Source organism: Alosa alosa, chromosome 4, assembly GCF_017589495.1.
Source record: "Alosa alosa isolate M-15738 ecotype Scorff River chromosome 4, AALO_Geno_1.1, whole genome shotgun sequence".
Taxonomy (NCBI): domain Eukaryota; kingdom Metazoa; phylum Chordata; class Actinopteri; order Clupeiformes; family Clupeidae; genus Alosa; species Alosa alosa.
In genome coordinates, this window is record NC_063192.1 from 15,821,124 (window position 1) to 15,841,434 (window position 20,311).

General features: G+C 39.0%; 2 protein-coding genes across 7 annotated transcripts; one reads left to right on the forward strand and one right to left on the reverse strand.

Annotated features, from left to right (window-relative positions):
• Window positions 1-234: 234 nt before the first annotated feature.
• LOC125292777 lies at window positions 235-19,887 on the reverse strand. 5 transcript variants are annotated; one of them, XM_048240191.1, is made up of 15 exons: window positions 19,119-19,887; window positions 6,517-6,642; window positions 6,045-6,071; window positions 5,600-5,632; window positions 5,110-5,229; window positions 4,842-4,868; window positions 4,352-4,378; window positions 3,884-3,910; window positions 3,504-3,530; window positions 3,035-3,061; window positions 2,656-2,682; window positions 2,050-2,076; window positions 1,123-1,410; window positions 914-1,021; window positions 235-625 (listed from the first exon to the last, which is right to left on the reverse strand). In XM_048240191.1, the coding sequence occupies exons 2-15, from the start codon at window positions 6,593-6,595 to the stop codon at window positions 570-572; spliced, it is 900 nt and encodes a 299-aa protein (XP_048096148.1). In that variant the 5' UTR covers window positions 6,596-6,642; window positions 19,119-19,887; the 3' UTR covers window positions 235-569. The 5 variants fall into 5 exon arrangements, with proteins under 5 accessions (XP_048096148.1, XP_048096147.1, XP_048096151.1 ...); XM_048240190.1 differs by lacking the exon at window positions 19,119-19,887 and having other exon boundaries at window positions 6,517-6,812; XM_048240194.1 differs by lacking the exons at window positions 4,352-4,378; window positions 19,119-19,887 and having other exon boundaries at window positions 6,517-6,817.
• Window positions 10,706-12,834, forward strand: LOC125292778 (proteolipid protein 2-like). Of its 2 annotated transcripts, XR_007193279.1 has the most exons (6): window positions 10,706-10,767; window positions 11,470-11,591; window positions 11,802-11,960; window positions 12,171-12,275; window positions 12,403-12,546; window positions 12,743-12,834. XR_007193279.1 is itself a non-coding variant. In XM_048240195.1 (5 exons), the coding sequence occupies exons 1-4, from the start codon at window positions 11,505-11,507 to the stop codon at window positions 12,538-12,540; spliced, it is 489 nt and encodes a 162-aa protein (XP_048096152.1). In that variant the 5' UTR covers window positions 11,322-11,504; the 3' UTR covers window positions 12,541-12,546; window positions 12,743-12,834. The 2 variants fall into 2 exon arrangements, 1 of the variants encoding a protein (XP_048096152.1); XM_048240195.1 differs by lacking the exon at window positions 10,706-10,767 and having other exon boundaries at window positions 11,322-11,591.
• Window positions 19,888-20,311: the final 424 nt, after the last annotated feature.

Below are 20,311 nucleotides of genomic sequence, written 5' to 3' on the forward strand. Positions count from 1 at the left end.
TGCACAAGTGTACAAAAGGAAAAAATTAGTTGATAAATATATGTTGTATGCAAGAATTTATTTGATAAACTGACATAAATCAACACTAGACATCTAAAAGGTTCAACTTATTATCATTATTATTATTATTATTATTATCATTATTATTATTAGGTGGTAAAGCTGAATTATGTAAAATCACATTTCATTATCTCATTATTTAAATCAATTATTACATTTTTAAAACACACATGAGCAGAATCATGGCCATGCAAACAAGTTGTAGGCCTATCATTGTACTCTTTCATTCACTTGTAAGTATATGCAATATCTTCTGTACGATATGAGTACAACATAAAAAATACGTAATGCTAATCAGTGGCATTTAATTTAGTGATAGAATATTTTAGCTCACTTGCATCCTACATGCACCTGGCCCAGGCATATAATCATGATCTTGTTTCATTGCCCTAATGGATATGTATAATGTATGTATATTTAAAAATGTGATTAAAAGATGAAGCGCTAAACAATTCTTAATCATTTACATGTAAGAATATAGAAAAAAAAACAAAGCGTGTTTTAAAGGATCAAACTTTTACAGTGTCTTCGGAGACACAGAATGTCAGGTTGTTCCGTTGTTTCTCTGAGAAAAAAACAGGAATGATTATTGTACTGTATTGGACAGTATTAAATTGAACTGTAAACAATATCAGCATAGTGTTCATTCAAAACTGTTATAAACAAGATGTAGGTAATAAGTCTTTTCTACGTAATTAGACTATTACTTATTACTAACGTCTGATCCTACATGCCTGATGTTTACAAAGTAGACCCTAATGAACTTATCCATGAAATACACACATCAGTATGGCATGATGACACAGACCCATCCCTGCCTGTGACTCTCACATAGGCTACTGCAGCAACTTACCTATGTGTATCTTCCACAGTGTCGCCATGATCACTACAGAAATCATGATGATGAGCATGAACCCTAGGAATCCTGCATAGACCTCGTAGGATGGAGACATCTGTGTGCCTAAGAATGGAGAGTGTGAGCACATTAATATCTCCATCTTTAGACGGATGCCAATGGGGCTCATTAAGTCTTCTGCAGAATGCTATTGTATTTACACTCACCAGAAGTGTCCGTACGCTTACGGAAGGTGAACACATCGCTTAGAAGAGTTCTGTTAGGTAGTTCCTCAACACATGTGAAGAAAGCAGGTGAAGACACAATGATCTTGAAGAGGCGTTCTGTTCCACTGCTGAAGTCGGGGAATTGCAGGGTGTAGCTTCTCTTTTCCATCATCACTTTCAGCTGCAGTCGGTTTTGACGAACAGTAACGCGGTGTTGACAGGAAACTATGACTTCGTCCACATGGCTATCCTCAAGTCTGTACACTCTAATCAGTGGGTTTGGGACATCTGAAAAAATAGACCATGTATATGATCAGCAGAGGGGGAGAACTGGGTCCTGTGTGTGTGTGTGTGTGTGTGTGTTTGTGTGCGTGCATGCGTATCCGCTTACATATATTAAAAACTACAGGCCCAATTGACTTCAAATTTAGAATGATAAAGATGATAGGATAAAGCTACTATAGAAGGTCACCATATACAAACTGATTAAAAACACACAAACCTGCATCTGTAGTGTATGTGGAACAAAACCAAAAAGTCATATCTTCAATGGCATAAAAAAGTCAGAAACCGTCTTTGATGCCCTAGAGTCCTATACCAGGTTGGACATTGAGCATATGATTAGGATGTACATTCTATTGTTTTAAATTGTATCGGTAGAGTGTGTTTTTGACAAACACAGGCAATTGCAAATGTTTTTTCTTACTGCATGTATGCATAAAGAGGGGCAATGTGGTGCAACTGACTACAGACATTCGGGTCCAAGTGCCCATGGGGACCCAGGTTGAGTGATCCCACCCCACCCTCTCTTTCACACACACACTCACTTCCTGTCAGTGTCTTCACTATCCTATTATAATAAAGGCAAAAAGTCCCACAAATACACACAAAAAAGTATGTATAATATAAGCTGATATATAAACCTACTGGGTCTCATCCAGTACCTCCTTGGACCTGAAATATAGAAAATGTAATTCATTTGGAATAGTCTTGGACTTAGTATTTTAATATAATATAAGACAATGAGAAAAGGTAGCCTACATCCAATTTATTGATTTTCAAAAATGTATTGATTTAACTGATGTTTACTGAAATGTCAGTTCATCAATAAATTGAATGTACCATGGAGCAAACAGTGTTGCGCTTTTCTTTTCTCATTTTCTTGGTTTTGCGAAATAGCTGCACATGCATTATAATCTATCAAGGTGGGCAGGTTCCTCTGTATCTTTTAAAGATTTATTTAGGGTGAATGATGTCGGATGTAGGAAATGCAGGAAATGTAATTAAAACACCCGGAGAAGTATAACACAGAACTGATATATTTGCTTATAGCTTATTCTTTTACACAAAATTACCACTGTAGGTGCCTGTAGCTTTAGCTGCTGGCTGCAGCAAGTCGAGCTAGGTAAAACTGATTGTTTTTGTTCTTTACTCGGTGACCACGAGAAACAGAAATCTATGTGAAAAATGGCCAGAATTATCCTTTAATGGTGTACAAATGTGGGATGCAGTCCATGTGATTTAGTCACATACTTTGGGTTGCCCAGTCATATCTTGAAGCTGAAATAAAGAAAGACCAAATTCACAAAAAATATAGATTATCAGAAGAATTTTACTGTCATGAAAGAACTGATGAAGTGTAAAGAAATTTCAAATATATGATTATAAAAAAGGAATATGTATAATGTGGTCCTGTAACTATAATATAAGACACTGAGAAAAGAAAATCGCAACAGTGCTTGCCCATATCCAATTTATTGATTAACTGATGTTTACTGAAATGTCAGTTCATCAATTAATTGGATGTACCATGGAGCAAGCAGTTCTATAGAGAAAGATCTCACAAATGTTTTTTCCATACTGGATGTATGTATGAAGAGTATTTATAACATAAGCTGATAAATCAACCTACTGGGTCTCAACCAGTACCTCCTCGGACCTGAAATATAGACATTTGCAATTATTTTTGAATGAGGATTATATCTAATATATTTTAAACTCATTTAAAAAAATTAAAGGAGAATTCCGGAGATTTCTCACATCTCTGTTTCTTGAGGTTACTGAGTACTGTAGGTATGGAAAAGAAATCGACAGTCGGTTCTACCTAGCTTGATTTGCTGCAGCCAACAGCTATAGAGCTACCAGGCAGCTACAGTGCTACACTGTGGGGGCATGTTTGAGCCTCCATGTTCATGCCCCCAGAGTGTACCACTGTAGGTGCCTGTAGCTTTGGCTGCTGCAACTCGAGCTAGGTAAAACTGATTTGTTTTCGTTTTTTACTCGTTGACCACGAGAAACAGAAATCTATGTGAAAAATGGCCAGAATTATCCTTTAATGGTGTACAAATGTGGGATGCAGTCCATTTGATTTAGTCACATACTTTGGGTTGCCCAGTCATATCTTGAAGCTGAAATAAAGAAAAGACCAAATTCACAAAAAATATAGATTATCAGAAGAATTTTACTGTCATGAAAGAACTGATGAAGTGTAAAGAAATTTCAAATATATGATTATCAAAAAGGAATATGTATAATGTGGTCCTGTAACTATAATATAAGACACTGAGAAAAGAAAATCGCAACAGTGCTTGCCCATATCCAATTTATTGATTAACTGATGTTTACTGAAATGTCAGTTCATCAATTAATTGGATGTACCATGGAGCAAGCAGTTCTATAGAGAAAGATCTCACAAATGTTTTTTCCATACTGGATGTATGTATGAAGAGTATTTATAACATAAGCTGATAAATCAACCTACTGGGTCTCATCCAGTACCTCCTCGGACCTGAAATATAGACATTTGCAATTATTTTTGAATGAGGATTATATCTAATATATTTTAAACTCATTTAAAAAAATTAAAGGAGAATTCCGGAGATTTCTCACATCTCTGTTTCTTGAGGTTACTGAGTACTGTAGGTATGGAAAAGAAATCAACAGTCGGTTCTACCTAGCTTGATTTGCTGCAGCCAACAGCTATAGAGCTACCAGGCAGCTACAGTGCTACACTGTGGGGGCATGTTTGAGCCTCCATGTTCATGCCCCCAGAGTGTACCACTGTAGGTGCCTGTAGCTTTGGCTGCTGCAACTCGAGCTAGGTAAAACTGATTGTTTTCGTTTTTTACTCGGTGACCACAAGAAACAGAAATCTATGTGAAAAATAGCCAGAATTCTCCTTTAATGGTGTACAAATGTGGGATGCAGCCCATGTGATTCAGTCACATACTTTGGGTTACCCAGTCATATCTTGAAGCTGAAATAAAGAAAAGACCAAATTCAACTGATCAATGATGTGAGATGCAGGAAATGTGATGGAGTTAAATACTTGGGGTTGTTCTGTCATATCCTAGGGTTGAGATAAAGAACCATCAAGACATAGACAGAGTTTGACAAATGTTCCAGACATTAGATCCCAAAGAAATATCAAATAGGATAATCAAAATGAACAATAGACAAGAAAACTGTGGAACTGTTATATAACAGCAATATGGTTGTCATGGTTGTGGCATTGGTACAGGATATACACATGGCTGGGGTCACCTGCGACACTCAGCCTCTGGCCTCTTGCCTACGGCCGCACCACAGCCGTGGGGATATCCCTTACCAGCCCCACTCTCATTTGTGCCATAATGCTTAACTCTTAAATGGGGAGAGACAGGGAACAATTTTCAGTTGGCTAAAGGAAGACTATGCATAAAGTACAACTATCAACCTACTTGGTCTTATCCTGCCCCACGTTCCATCTGAAACAAAGAGAGAAATCGTTTAATTTCAGTTCTCCATTAAATATTTTGAATGAAACATGTGAAATATAAAAGTGAGACGCAGGCAATGCAATTAACATGCTCTGTATCTGTATGTGTTCTGTCTTTTGTCCTGTATGTAATAACTGCTTTGGCAGTACAAGTGCCTATTTGTCATGAAAATATCACAAGAGCTTGCAAGAGAGAGAGAAATAAAAAAAATAAAAAATCGCAAGCTCACAGCAGTTCCTCTCGTCACTTCCGTCAGAGCAGTCAGGACGACCTCCATCACAGACATAACGTTGGGGAATGCAGCTTCCGTCCCCACACTGATGCTGGTTATAATTGCAGGCAGTTTGGGCTAGTAAAGGTTAGAGAGGTCAAAGGTCAGACTAGATTCACAAAATGGAAATGTGTATAAAAAGGTTTTACAAGGGTAAAACAACACAATTTTAGACATAGATTTCAGCAATGTTACAGTCTATGGTCTTAACAGCTTCAAACTGGAAAGAATAAATAATAAAAAAAATCTTGAATTTCCCGTAGGGATCAATAAAGTATCTATCTATCTATCTATCTATCTATCTATCTATCTATCTAGAATATGCCCAGTAAGGTGCATTCTGTCTATAGCATTTCCAACTTCACTGATTGACTTCCTTGATGGTACTTAGATTCGTAGGCACTAACAAGTACACAAATTGTGTCTGAAGCATACAAAATCAACCTACTGGGTGTCATCAACATCGAGTTCCATTGTGGATCTGAAATATAGAGACAATTTAGTTCTTACAGAACTGTCCTAGGTTGAATGTTTTGAATATATTTATACCAATCAAAAGTTTGGGGTCACTACAATTTCCATTATAGACAGATTACCAGCTGAGATCAGTTGCATTGTTTTTTTTTTTTTTTTTTTAATCAGGGCAGCAGTTTTCAGATTACATTATGTGCTTAATTGCAAAAGGGTTTTCCAGTGTTTTCTCAGTTAGCCTTTTAAAATGATATCAGATTAGTAAACAGAATGTGCCTTTGGAACATTGGATGAATGGTTGCTGATAATAGGCAATGTAGATATTGCATTAAAGATCAGCCATTTCTTTCTACAGCAGTCTAGAACCCTTTCACAATTATCAAACTATCAATGGTGCACAAACGTGAAATTCAGTCACATACTTTGGGTTACCCTGTCATATCCTGCAGCTGAAATAAAGAAAAGACCAAATTCACAAAAAATATAGATTATTAGAACAATTTTACTGTGATGAGAGAATTGAAATGTCAAATATATGATTCTCAAAAAGGAATATGTATATTGCTTAACTCTTAAATGGGGAGAGACAGGGAACAATTTTCAGTTGGCTAAAAGAAAACTATGCATAAAGTACAACTATCAACCAACCAAAATACCAATGACATCACATGACAACATTATGGGGTAAATGCTGTTTTGACATTTTCATAGTAGAACAAAACTTTACAGTGAACAGCCTGAACTGATAGTGATAACACCACTAGTTCATTCACTTAATCACAGATAATCAAGATGAATTTAAAAATGCCTTTCAAGCTACCTAATGAACAAACTTTGACATTGCAAATTAATCAGAAAAGCAGACATAGCTTTCTGACTGAAATTACTACCTACCGGTTTCAGCCCAAATCAACAGTAAACAAGTGGCATAAATCTTCATTCTTTCTTTCTGTACGTATGAATGTAAAAACATAGATCCCTCCGTCTCACCACTCTATCCAGCCAGAAGAAAAAAGAGACCTGAAAGTATGCAGTGCTTGTGAATTCTCAGTGTAACAAACATTTTCAGAGTGCTTCCTCTTTCACTTCTCTCACATTACCTTCCATACTTCTTCATACTCTACTTCTCGGGTTCTGTAGTGTTTTGTAGTTGCCGATATAGCTTTATACACTGTCAGAGTGAGTTGTAACAAATCCACAAACTAAAGATTTGTCACTTTTAAAATGAAGGAGAAGCTGAAACAATGAGCAATGAATTGTTATGGATATTGTTTTCCACTTGTATTTAAATATGTTATGCTACCCCTTTATGAAACAAACAAGTTGTAGGCTGGGTTGGGGGTTGGTCTGATAGACGGGCCAATGATGAGGGACTGACAAGTTTTTTTAAAAAAAGAGCGCCACAGGTAGAGGAGGAAGGTGGGAGAAAATTGAGACAGGTTACCTGGAAAGACGCTGTTATTTTTTTCCCAATTGTATTTTTGGGATTATTATTTTTGTTGGACAACAGGGACTGTTTTTGGAGCGCAAGCAAAACCGTGATCGTCTTTTTTCACTTTATATGGATTAAACGCATCTGACTGGGCATTTTCCTGAATATCATAAACTTCTCCTCAAACAAGTCTGCGGTGAGGCAAAGACTTTCTTTTTTTCTTTATTTCTGAAGCAGACGGATGCCTCACACGGACTGAAGTTGTAAGAGACTGATTATTTTTTGTTCCTCGTTGAACTGGGCCTAAATTGTTTGCTGTGATTGTTTTTTTGGGATGCAGGAAAGAAGCCGGCTGTGGGAGGGGAGGGTGGTTTAAAAGCTGTTTTTGACTGAAAAGGGGGATTATTTGTTAACTGTTTATAGTGATAATACACGGTGAACGAAAATATTGAGGTATTGGTATTCATTCAACCATTGATTAAGAAGTGCTGGGTGTTTGTTGCGCCACCTTGCGCATCATATTGATAAAGGAACCGCGAATCCGATTGAGCGTTATGTAATAAAACTTATCATAAAGGACGAGGGGAACATTACAGAGTATGCATATAGTATATAGAGTCAGAACACTGAAAAGGGACAGTCTGTTTTGCTTTGTTGTGTTCTGTTTGTAAACTTTCTGTTTTGTTCTCCCTTCTAATCCCAGATTGGATGACCTGTGCTTGCTTTGACTTTTTGGGCTTGTGATTGAGAGCAATACATCCCGGTGGAAATAATTTTTCACCGGATAGGTTAGGCATGAACTTCTGACGGATAGGTTAGGCATGGTGACATAGCATTTGAATGCACCTGTCTGAAACTTTCACTGTCCACCTGTTTCAGACAATGGGAGCTGGTGACCTTCTCAAAGTGGTAACACTAAAACAAGGGGCTACATTAGAATTTTTGGAGGAGGAGATCAGGCAGTCTACAGAGAGACCTGCCCCACACACTATGATCCAAAAACATACAGCCAAACAAGGCAAGAAATGGTTAACCGAGAACAATATCAACATTTTAGAGTGACAGAGCCAGAGTCCAGACCTCAATCCATCAAAAAAGTGTGCACAAGGCCAGAGTGATGGCAAATAATAATTTCTGACGCAAAACCCGGATTGCTGTTAAGGATTGCTTGTCTCACAAGCAAACACACACACGAATAGACACATAAAACACACACACACACTCACAAGCGAAAACACACACACAGAGAAGCATACACAAAAGCAGTGCACACACGCACACACTCATTTACATACACAAAAGTTGCAAGAGTAGGAGGTGGAGACAAAACATCCGGTAAGAAGCGCAAACAAGTGAACACTACTGTATGTAACCCCTGTACAATGCGTGACCTGCGATCACCGTGTAAACCCCTGAACTTTGTGTAAACTTAAGGTGAAAAGTTTATACCCTTGGCAGCAACAGTGCTGACTCGCAAAAGAAATGACCGAACAACAATCCATTCATAGCAGCATCTGTAGGTTTGGGGTAGCCAAGTGTTGTGTCAGCATTTAGAAAGGGTATAAATAGACTATTGTTCGTGAATGCCTTCTCGAGATACACTCTGGGTTTATTGCTGTTGGTATAGCTACAATTTCACAATACTTACCGACATAACAATGTGTCAGCTCAATGTGGAGTCTTTTGGTGGTAGAAGATTTAGCTCATGACTTCAACAAAAAAATTCACAGATAAAACTTGGCTTATGTGTGTGTGGTGTGTGTGTTTACTCATGTGATAATACATTTTCACTTCTCATTTGGCAAAACAGACACTTATTGTTCAATCACCACGCCTTTGTGGTTGTAAATGAGAAGAATGTGAAAAGTTCAACATGTAACTAATATTCTATGAACATGTCAGAAACCCTACTTTCTCCTGCATAAAAGTGATTGGGTAAGACTTTCTAGGAACCCAGTATTCATTAAGGGGCAGCCGTGGCCTACTGGTTAGTGCTTCGGACTTGTAAGTGGAGGGTTGCCGGTTCGACCAGTAAGACCTCACTTCTCCCTGAGCACCGTTGTAGCAGGCAGCTAACTGCGCAGGGATTAGTGTGTGCTTTAACTCACTGTGTGTTCACTGTAATCAATACATAAATAAACTGATTAGATACAATCTAGACAGAAGAACCTCGGAAAACCTGAAAGCATGAGAGAGTGAGTGACGAAAAGGGGAAGGAATGACAGAGACGAAGAGGGAGAAAGAATAGAAGAGCAGGGGACCCAAGGACCCCCAGACTCAGGAGAGCAGTAGGCCAGCAGGACAAGAGGAGCAGGTGGAGCACTCTCAGGTGTTTGGTTTTATACCCTATAGCCCATTCATGCATTTGGCACTAGGCAATCCCTTGAGGCCCTAACACTCTACCCCCATTAATCTAGCCTGGAAAATCCAGACCCTGATAATGTAGAAAGATTAAGGGTCTGGCAAAGAGCAATGTAATAGCCCAACTCGAGGGGCGGCAACAAGCATGCATTTAAAAATCTCACTGCACGCAATTGGATAACACTAGATCATGTTTACTCTGAATGATTTCGGACTTCAACGCAATCGGATAACACTACGACCAATGTGTACTGTCCTCCAACGTTGCAGCGCTGTCTTCATCAGTTTAGCCGGTTTCCCGAAATGCAGGGGGAAAAAGTAACGTGCATCATTGCTCTTTGCCAGAGTGTCTCGCGAGAACTCTGGATTTCCAGGGTACCATTAATCCAGGCCCAGCAGAGATGACATGGAACTAATTGGGCTATAAAACTACGACACATATTTCAGACATATTTCAGCCCACATAACACGGATCAATTAGAGACCAAACACAAATATTTTACATGAATACTGAATCAGATGATCAAAGGATGCAGGAGGTATAATTAGCAGCTCTATGGTCGGGCTTTGGGTGCCGGATATACTGTAATCAGTGCATGGATGCAAACAGTTCAACTTGGGAAGCTGTGGTGTGACTTGCCTTTTGGCCCCCCGAGCAAATAATGCCATTATCTACTCATCTGGATAATCATTCTCAGAGTGGATTTTGTCTTGCACCCATATATAAACCATACCACCATACCATTGTCTGTGATGGTGCCTTATGTGTGTTTATTGTTGCTCTAATTTGAATAGTTCTTCTACTGTAGATAGATGGCTTCAAACTCATTTTGATGCTACACTGACTTATAATATAGAGAATGTCATCTCTGACACTGCTGATGCACGCCCCAAATGACTTGTATTACACTAACGTTGTTCTAGAAACATATTTCTGTCAAGACGCAATATGACATTGGGGTATAAATACCTATTCTTCTATTGTGTTGTTTTATTGTCTACCCTTATGTCCTTATGGAAAAATTCTAGAACTGACATGATTAACAGGGATTTGCATAATCATAACCTGAAATCCAATTGTTCAAAGACAAGTAAGTGTCTTTCATTTCTAATGTGCTATTTTAGATGTTTTAAACACAGGCTGTCTCCATGCCCGTTAAAAACTCCCATTCTTAAAACATAAGAGTGAAGTGTTGACACAGGATATGTAAGCTGCAATGGGCCTGCTTTTCCTTCTGCTTTGAACATGGCATGTTGCTTCATCTGTTCTTTGTCAAAAGATTAAAATCTCTCCACAATCAGAGTCTGCAAAAAAATCTGCAGCTGTTACATTCGTTGGAGCACTGCTATATGTGAGTACACCCAATTTTGATTTATCTGTATTTAGTGATGTCATTAAACATATCAGCACTCAATTGAGGACTTCCATTTTCTGTATGTATATTCCTCTCATATATTGTGCAAAGATGAGTAAGGATTGGTCACTTTAAGTAAGCTCCAGGCAAGGGGATTAAAGGGACACCAGGCAAGCCTGATGCTTTTTCTCTACGAAACTCCCCCTCGCTCGGTCTGAAGCTCTTTTCCTTTTCTTTGCATCTTCCGTCAAGGGTTTTCGCTGCTTCTTCGCCGGTTCTGCCATTATACACATGTTTGCAACAATCGCTAGTGTTTCGTTAGCCTGCCTCTGTGCTGTGGATGCAGGATGTAAACTGAAACTGCTTCGGTCGGCGGGTACGATTCACTGAACTTGCAAGCGGGATTTTCTTCCTACAGGCAGTAGGGGCGGGCGAGAGAGTCTTCATTCACCCTGTGATGAGTCATTTAACCATATACCGACTTACGAAGATGAGTAATTAACACAAAAACGTTGCCTGGTGTCCCTTTAAAATCGATGCCTATAAAAGGGTTTCCCATTTAATCATAAGGGCGCCTCTTGTGTACTGCATATGTTCATGACCTGTGGAGCAATCTAACAATCACACAGAGATCAGTTAAAACATTTTCCTCCCATTTGAAATAAATGTGTCTCTGAAGATGTTATTGTCATTTTTCAGTTTAGTCTTTGACAGCAAAGTTGCTCTAATAAAACATGGCAGAGCTAGCAGGAACACAGAGTGTGGATGTGACCATCAATTACTTGAAGACACGTAAAGGAATGACTATGGCAGGTGAAATAGTAAGTCCAAAAGCCTTTAAAAACAACAGTAGGGCATACTTTATGGAGAACTTTTCCGTTTTAACTTGGATAACCAACTTAATCATTGACAGTTAGATTACTCACTGTTAGTTTAATTCCCAACGAAGCCATACAGCTTTGTTTCTTGACATTGCACAGAACTGTCACAATGATGGTGATACAAAATATTATTTGTTTTTAAATATTCAGGCTCTCTGTTTATTTTCCATCATTGGCAAAACTGTTCCCGTGAATTTGGGTTGCTACATCATTGTACCCATTGCTGAGATGGTGTTGGGGATTTTCATGCTAATTGTCTTTACAATGGGATTGGAAAAGACTTCCTTTGAGGTCCACTGGCTTTTTTGTGTAAGTCTTTCAGACTATATACACTCTTCAAAAATAAATAAAATGAATAAAAGCATTACTCACTAACCATATAAATAAATAGATACAAAAACAAACAAACAAACAAATAACCAACCATGTGTGAATTAAAAGTTTGATTCATGCAAGTCAAGTCCCTGGTTCAGGCCCTCAAAAGGCCTACATATGTATGTTTTGGTGTTTGCCCTTCAGGACCTCCTCAGAGTTGTCACAGGGTCAGTCTTACTGTTGATCACCTCCATTAGATGTTTCATCATCCTGATTGCGAGCTCAGTTATGATGCTCTTAATGGGAGAGGTAAGTGAGGCGTGGGCAGTTGGTACAAGTGGAGACAGAGATACTTTGACTAAAATCAGATGTGACACAAAATTATGAAAAGTTACTGTACTGTTGGTGAAACTCACTCACATTCAATACCTTTCAGGTCTTTGCATTATGTGCTGGATGCTTGTTTGGTTATGATGCGTTCTTAGTTTATTCTACAATAAAGAATAAAAATACATCCACAACTGGCCAGGATCCATCTGACCAATATCCATCTGGACAAGATGAACAGTCCTAATCTCAGGTAGGCCTACATATGCTGTGATCTATACCTAGCTTTCCATCTTGATATTGCTATTAGCATTCCATCCTAATGTCATACATATTATATTAAAAGGGCGTTCGTCACACTGATTAGGCATTTTAACCTGAATCATTTAATGGGTCAGCTGAAAATCATTCTCCAAGCATTTGACATATTTCTAATATCATTTCTACAGGGCATGTTTGTCTTGAAGACGGCACAACCAAGATATGAGGACGGAACCACAACAAAAAATGTTATTGGATGATTAAAAGTCTTAAAGGAGAATTCCGGTGTGATATTGACCTAAAGTGTGTTGAAACATGATAGCGAGTGTGAACGTATGTCTCATAGCCCATCTCGGCTTGTCCCCTGCACTCCAAAATCTGGCTAGTTAGCCGATGCTACGAGGGCCCTGACATTTAAAACGAGACATTGAGAACTTTGAAAAAGCACTGGTAGTTTACTTACAACACGATGTATACAGACAGTATCTTCACGAAGTTTAGCGTTTGCAGCCATCTTGAATTTAGTCACGATAAGTCGAGCGACAAGTAAGAATGAACAGGTATGATAAGGGATCAGATTCCAAAAATAATTCTGTGGAAATGCATGGATTCCAGTTTCTTCCAGTAGCAGAAAGAGAGTTGCCTTTTCAACTCTTCAGTTCTCTATCTCTCACCCTGGTCTTCTTCTGTTAGTGTGCTGTAACTGTGAGGTCATTACTGACTCCTATACAAACCCAACCTTTTTTGTGTTTACAATTATTGTAATATCTATTGTAATAGTCTGCAAGCAAGCATTTGATATGCTTGTATCTTATATTCTGCTAGTCTTTATAGCAGGGAGGAGTGGGACACTAAAATATCACCATGTTATTATTAGGGCTGTGGGGAAGGTCCGCGGGGAGAGAGAGTGTCCAGGCTGCTAGAGGGTGTAACAAAGAACTTATACAAATAGTGATATCATGCCCTTTTTTAACCTCTGAGTAATCAGCCCCTTAAAAAGCTACTGGCTGACTGTAATTGTCCCAATTGTCTTCTGGTATGAATGTAAGAGAATCCATTACAACAGACTAGGCTACTGACCAGAACTAACAGTTTCTTTGGCAAACACTTGTGTGTTGCAACCTACCAATATTACTCAACACTACTGAGAAACACATTTACTAAAGTTGAAAGAGTAACCAAAATGAATCAAACAGTAATTTCTCGGTCAACATAAAACTGCAACAGTCAATTTAATGCCATTTAGACTACATTGACTGTGTCTCAATTGGCGTACTTCCGTGAGTAGGCCTACACTTTTGTGCAGCACCCTATGTGCACTGTGTACTGACGGAGTCCACAAATTTTAACAGAATAGTGTCGTCTCATCAACACTAACTCTGTGCACTTAACGGAACTGGCAATCTCAACATTTAAATATAACTTTATTGGTATCCTCTATTCTGGTCATACTGTGTCAAAACATGAACAGTTTATATTATAACTTGCTTGTACCTCTGTAACATGTGTTCCACTGCTGCTGCTTCAGCTTTCTCAACCACGATTACCACAAGTTTGAAAACGCTACCTCCCCTTCCGCTATATAGCCAAGATAGCGTCCGTTGAGGGGGAAAAGTGTCCAGCGTTTCACACTCAGCTTTTTGACCGTTATGAGTGCACCATTCGAGGACTAGCAGTGCACTTTGTGTCGTTGGAATTGTCAGTGTGAACACCCTCACACACTCAAATTAGATATTGTTAGTGCAGAAGTATGCCATTTGAGACAGTCTTTGTTTTACACCTGTCAGTTCATAGTCATGTGATGGGAACATATGCACAATTGTAAGAGCAGCTAAAACGTTTCTTCACCTGGCTAAACAGCAATGATTTACCTTATGACTGAGTACCTTAAGATTGTAGTCTTACAATGTAGGCAATCACAAAGAAAATAGGTAGGTTTCCTGCATGACCCATTCCGAATGAATTCTCCGATATAATAAATACAACACATTGGGCTTGGCAAGAAATTTGGCAAGAAATTTGACAACAAAACGGCCACACATTGATTCATCTACCTGACCTGTCATTATGAAGGATCCATGAAACAAGCCACATACAAAGTTATCCTAGAGGGAAACTTGCTTCCTTCGCCTGCAATGGTGACTTTTACCCTATTGAAAAGCTCTGGAGTGTGGAAGATGGATAGTCACAAGCATTCAAAGAAAGCCGAGCTGTGTGAACCTTTGGACCATGAGTGGCATAAAGTCACCTAACAGGAAAGTGAAGCCTGGTGAAGATAGGCCTATGCCAACACATTTGAAAGCTATGTTTGAAAATCAGGATAATTCCATGAAATATTGATTTATGAACTCTTGTTAGTTATTATTATTATAACCTTTATTTAACCAGGTTAGTCTCATTGAGATATAAAATCTCTTTTTCAAGAGAGACCTGGCCAAGATAGCAGAACAAATAGTTACACATCACAATCACAAAACAAACACAAAAGAGGTTAAAAACAAGAGTTAAAACATAGTAACAACATGTTTTAAGAGTTAAAAGAGTAAAAAGAGTTAAAACATTAGTATTGTTTTTGTTTAAAAACGAATATTAACTTTTATTTGCATTATTCAAGGTCTGAAATACTGCATCTTTGTATTCATTGCACGCATACAGCTGTGGAAAAAATTAAGAGATCACTGCACATTTTTCTGATGTCATCCTACGGTTGCTGAGTGACAATTCGAATGAGTATACGGTCATATTCAAAATTAAAAGACCACTGCAAATTTTAGGAATTAGAGAAATGCTCATACTTATGACTAAAAACTGATAATTCTGCAGTGGTCTCACTACTCTGTTACTACTGACCTACTCTGACCCCTCTGCTGCCTGCATTCCTGGTCATAGCGACTTTTGATGTGAGACATGGACAAGTGATGGTAGTTTTTAAGAAAATGGTGCTTCCTTGTGTGTTCCAGACAAAAGCTGACCATTAAATGTCATGAGTCAGTGAGAATCTAAGCAAATGCTTGTGGTTTAGCAAAGAGTGTAACAGAAACTAGAGAGGTTCAAACTAGTTTAATTTCTGTTTTGAGTTTAGCAAGCAAAACAATGGTTGCACTTTGCCCAAGAAAAGTACACTCAACTCAGCTGGTGTGAAAAACTATAAACCTGTCTCCCATCTTCTTGAAAGTGGTGTTCAAGCAAGTTTCTGATTTCCTATCTCAGAACAACCTATTAGACTCTAAGCGTTCTGGTTTCAAGAGCGGTCATTCTACCGAAATTGCCCTTACAGTATATTTGAGACTGAAGTATTGAACATAGCTAAATTTTACTTGACTTATCTGCAGCCTTTGACACCATGACATTCTCCTTTCTACATATCTGAGTTAAACATTTCTAGGGAAGCTCTTAATTGGTTTGCATCCTACCAAAGGATGTTCATTCAGTGTGTCTTAGTAAGGATAGATGCCAAAGTCTCACAACCTCACCACAGGTGTACCTCAGGGATCAGTACTTGACAGGGACGGAATGGCAATGGGACGATCGTGAGTTTATTGCATTAGCACTATCCATAGTTCCTTTCTCCAAATGTATGCAATGCTATTACTTTGATTTATACAGAAACATATGTTCATATTCAATGCCAGAAATTATGAATGTACAGATTGATATGTATAGCAGTTGAATGGCCTGTTTAGGCCTATATTGACAATGTCCCTAAACTCATCCAAGTAAGCTATAGTTACAGATGCCAATTCACTAGAGCATTAACTTCAGATACTGTAAAATATGTATGTCTTCTATAATAATTTATGTTGCTGATCCAGGTCTGCCATACAAGATAGTTTTAGCATCTTATTTTGATGTTATATTTCAGCATCTGTTTATTAATAGGAAATCCAAAAAAAAACTTTAAGGGTCATTCCACGTCAATTCAACCAGGGCCCACGCACTTAGGTCTCAAAAAATTCTGAAAAAAAATACCAGGTGTACCTATGTTATCCCGGAGACACACTGTAAAATTGCTTTTATGTAAGATCAATACTTTCCAAGATACAGCCAGTTTTACAAGGGGAGGGGGGTGTCGATTTTGTTCAGCCTCTTTTTTTTGTCAAAGTTCACAAGCCCATAGCACAAGAACTAAACCATGTAGGAGGCTCAATTTTGCATGCTGGTACATAAATAGGAATAGTAGGTAGCAAAATCATCACATTTAGTCTGGATGATCCTGCATGGTCATAGTTGTCCCTCAAAGTTGATCAAATTTTTATTGGAGTTTTTGGCTGGGCTCTGTTTAGGCCTTCAGAAGACATACTTGTACTCAACATAGGCTCTTAATTTATTTCCCTTATTGAGATAAGTAGAAACACTCTCACTTACTATTGTTCCTGAACTTATTTATCCTTCTTCCTGAACAATTGTCCTGATTGACAAAGAAGTTTTCTGTTATCAAGTAAGCATTGTTTTTATTTTAGGATGTTTTCAAGGATGTTTTCGTGATCACTGTAGTTCACTGGTGTAAGTTTTAAAGGTCATACAGATCAACATCCAAGATTTGACCTAGATAAGAACCATAAGATTCTGTGCAAACAGTAAGCAAAGTGGAAAAAAAAACTTGTGGTTCTCACAACTGTGGTGTTTTCAGTCTGCAACTCTTGTAAACCATGTGTATTGCAAGAGGTTTACCTGTATATTGTTTTCTGTAATTTCATCCGAAATCGGCAGTTGTCAATCCCATACATTTGGTCAGTATTACTTAGTGACTTCTTAGCAGTCTAAGTACTCCAACTGCTCCCTTTCTTATGCAACTCAGACTGCCAGACAGAGCCATAGATCTACAGTAGAGGCATGAACATATCATTTCCATAGAACCATAGCTTCCCTTTCATATTAATTCACGAATCATTTATGGGCACAAATACAAAATAGCAAATGGTCGCACTCCAAAAATCTTTTTCTTTCTTTTAATCCATTTTAGCACAGGGGTTAATTGACAAACGTTTCGGCCTGATGGCCTTCGTCAGTGTGTCACAAATACACAAATTGGCACAAATACACAAATTGGAGGCATGTGGCCCTAGCCTGGCTCTGCCCTACATACTTTCGCTCAATTTTAATTTCACTTCAGTACGTCGTCTGGGTTTTCGGGTATATTTGCGGGTTTTCTCAGGCCAAATTTTACCTGTCCAATCAGCGAACAGAGGGGGATGGCTGAGAACGATGATGTTGAGGTCATGCACTAGTTTGAGGATGACATACATCACGACCAAACGTTATGGCGATTGGTTATGGCAGATCCAGATTGGCCCTAGGCAGAACCAATAGTTTTAAACCTAATCAGAGTACTCACCTTCAAGGAAGTTAACACTTGGCAATGGAAAGTGGCCAGACTCTCTGTACTTAATGAAATGTTTGTATGAGAGTCTGGTAGGACCAGGCTAATGGGGCCCCAATTTGAATGCAAAAAATCAAAAAATGCAAAAAGTCATGCGAGAAGCAAAGGGTCTTGTTCGTCAGCTAAATCTATTTTGTGGTAGCACTGAGCTGACTCATGTTTACATGCAGGATCCTGCTCATAGTATTGAATTAGCAAATATTTTTTGCCTAATTATTAAACAGATATTCCACCATTTGAGGAATTACACTCATTTTCCTTTCCTCACCTCCCCTTCAGTTAAACAATTGATTTTTACCTTTCTCCAGTTCATCCAGCCCTTCTCTGAGTCTGGCGATACCACTTTTAGCTCCAGCCTAGCATAGATCATTGAATCGAATTAGTCCATTAGCATCTCGCCTGCTAGCATCACGTTTAAAAGTGACTAAGATTTCCAGTAATTTTCCTATTTAAAACGTGTCTCCTCTCAAGTTAGAAAGTGTAATAAGACTGAAAATTAAATGTGGCTATTTTTTAGGCTGATTGGACATGGAACTATACTCTCATTCCAGCGTAATAATCTAGAAACACCATGGGCACAGCAGCACAATGATGGTTATGGTTATGGGATTTTGCAGACGCCTTTGTCCAAAGCTGCTCCTCCTCCTGCTCAAGTGAGTAGGACGCATTTCACACTGCTCCTGCTTCACCTATCCTTTTAGCAATTTCCACCCTTTTCATTCTTTTATTTCATTTACAAGCTAGTTTAGCAAAGACAGTGAAGTACTTTTAAATCTGAAACTTTAGTGATTAGTTTTTTACTTTAAATGAGCCAGCCAAGTCAATGAGCAAAAACTGAACGGCAATTCACCTTGAAGTTGGATTAAAACAAAATGCGCTCCTCCGGCCAGAGACCCAGGAGATCATGCCGAAAATCTACTGAGCTAGAACAGAGCTCAGATTTCTACTTTGGAATCAAAGATGCATGTCCTTCCATCAAAGACAGATGAACAACGAGAAGCATCTCATGAAGTGAGTACAGCAACTACTGGAAATGCAGAGAATGTAACCCAGCAGTCTAATATCACTGCTAATAGAGCAGATGAAGGCATCGACCTCACAAAGGGAAATGTGAGTACAGAGCCTTGGCACAGGCAAGGTGCCAGACCAAAAAACAAAAAACGTAATACAAGAACTGTAATTACCTCAACACCAGTAAATTCAGATGTTAACTTCAGGCCTCGTATCAGAAATACAGACAGATCAACAAACTACTACAGGGCTTGTGGTCCTAAAGGGAAGCCCACAGCCCCTAACACTATGGAACAGATTTGAATGCCTCCGGGACGTGAGAGAGGAATTTCCCAGGGAACAGACCCAAAGCAGGCAGCGATCAAACCACAACAATAGAAAGATGGGCACAGACAAGAAGCAGCACTCGACACCTATTCATCCCACAACCCTTGTTCTAGGCGACTCTAGTGTGAGACATATAAATGGGGAGAGGATGATTGTATGTTGTTTCCCAAATGCTTTGTGTCTGACACAAAAAACAAGCTTGCAGAACTGGTGTCAAAATATGCAACTATCAAGCGCATCATTGTGCATGTTGGAGCAAATGACATCTACAGAGAACAGCTGTATGTCAAAGAAGATTTCAAGGAACTTTTCTCAGCCCTATATGAGGTTGGAATACAAATTTTCATCAGTGGCCCACTCCCAGCAGAGGGAAGCTTTGTATTTTCCAGACTACTCAGTTTAAACATCTGGCTCGCAAAAACATGCTTTTCAGTTGGGATGAATTTTATTGACAATTTTAACCTTTTTTTGGAATCGCAGGGAATACTTCAGACCAAATAGCACAGGGCTGTGTTGGACTGGGGCCAAGATCTTAACCGAATACTATCACCTCTCTCTCCTGCACCCAACATTTTTTCTGCCAACCTTGAGCCGAGCCTCTGATAAGCGCTCAGTGGCCATACAGACGGAACAAGCGGATGACATCAACAACTCAGCTAAACCAAAACACTCTGTACAGGCTGAAACAGAGATGTGCCCAACCCTCCCTGCTGTGGGGCCCTCTGGTAACCAACCGGTAGCCTCCACTGAAATGCAGACCTTGGAGAAGCATAAACAACCAGCTCAACAATGCCCAGCCATGTCCACTGGACAAGATAAGATGGGTACTGCTAAAATGACTCAAAGTCAATCACTGGCGTCATGTTGTAACACCAGTACCAATACCCCTCCCCACCTCCGTCGACTCCTTGTCACCACAAAGACACAACAACATGGAATACACTACTGGAATACTTGCTGAAAGCGGAGCGTCTGCAACAAACTCCCCAGGGCCTCAGCAGGCAGATGGAGACTCTGAACCAATATTCAGCCCCATCTT

Excerpts from the sequence above, each read along its gene's own strand:
- LOC125292777 (XM_048240191.1), bottom strand. The coding sequence starts at position 6,595 with ATGTTTTTACATTCATACGTACAGAAAGAAAGAATGAAGATTTATGCC. Across the intron at positions 4,869-5,109 it reads AAGTGACGAGAGGAACTGCT|ATGGAACGTGGGGCAGGATA; the intron begins GTGAGCTTGCGA and ends TCTTTGTTTCAG. Across the intron at positions 2,077-2,655 it reads ATATGACTGGGCAACCCAAA|GTCCAAGGAGGTACTGGATG; the intron begins GTATGTGACTAA and ends TCTATATTTCAG.
- LOC125292778 (XM_048240195.1), top strand. The coding sequence starts at position 11,505 with ATGGCAGAGCTAGCAGGAACACAGAGTGTGGATGTGACCATCAATTAC. Across the intron at positions 11,961-12,170 it reads AGGTCCACTGGCTTTTTTGT|GACCTCCTCAGAGTTGTCAC; the intron begins GTAAGTCTTTCA and ends TTTGCCCTTCAG. Across the intron at positions 12,276-12,402 it reads TGATGCTCTTAATGGGAGAG|GTCTTTGCATTATGTGCTGG; the intron begins GTAAGTGAGGCG and ends AATACCTTTCAG.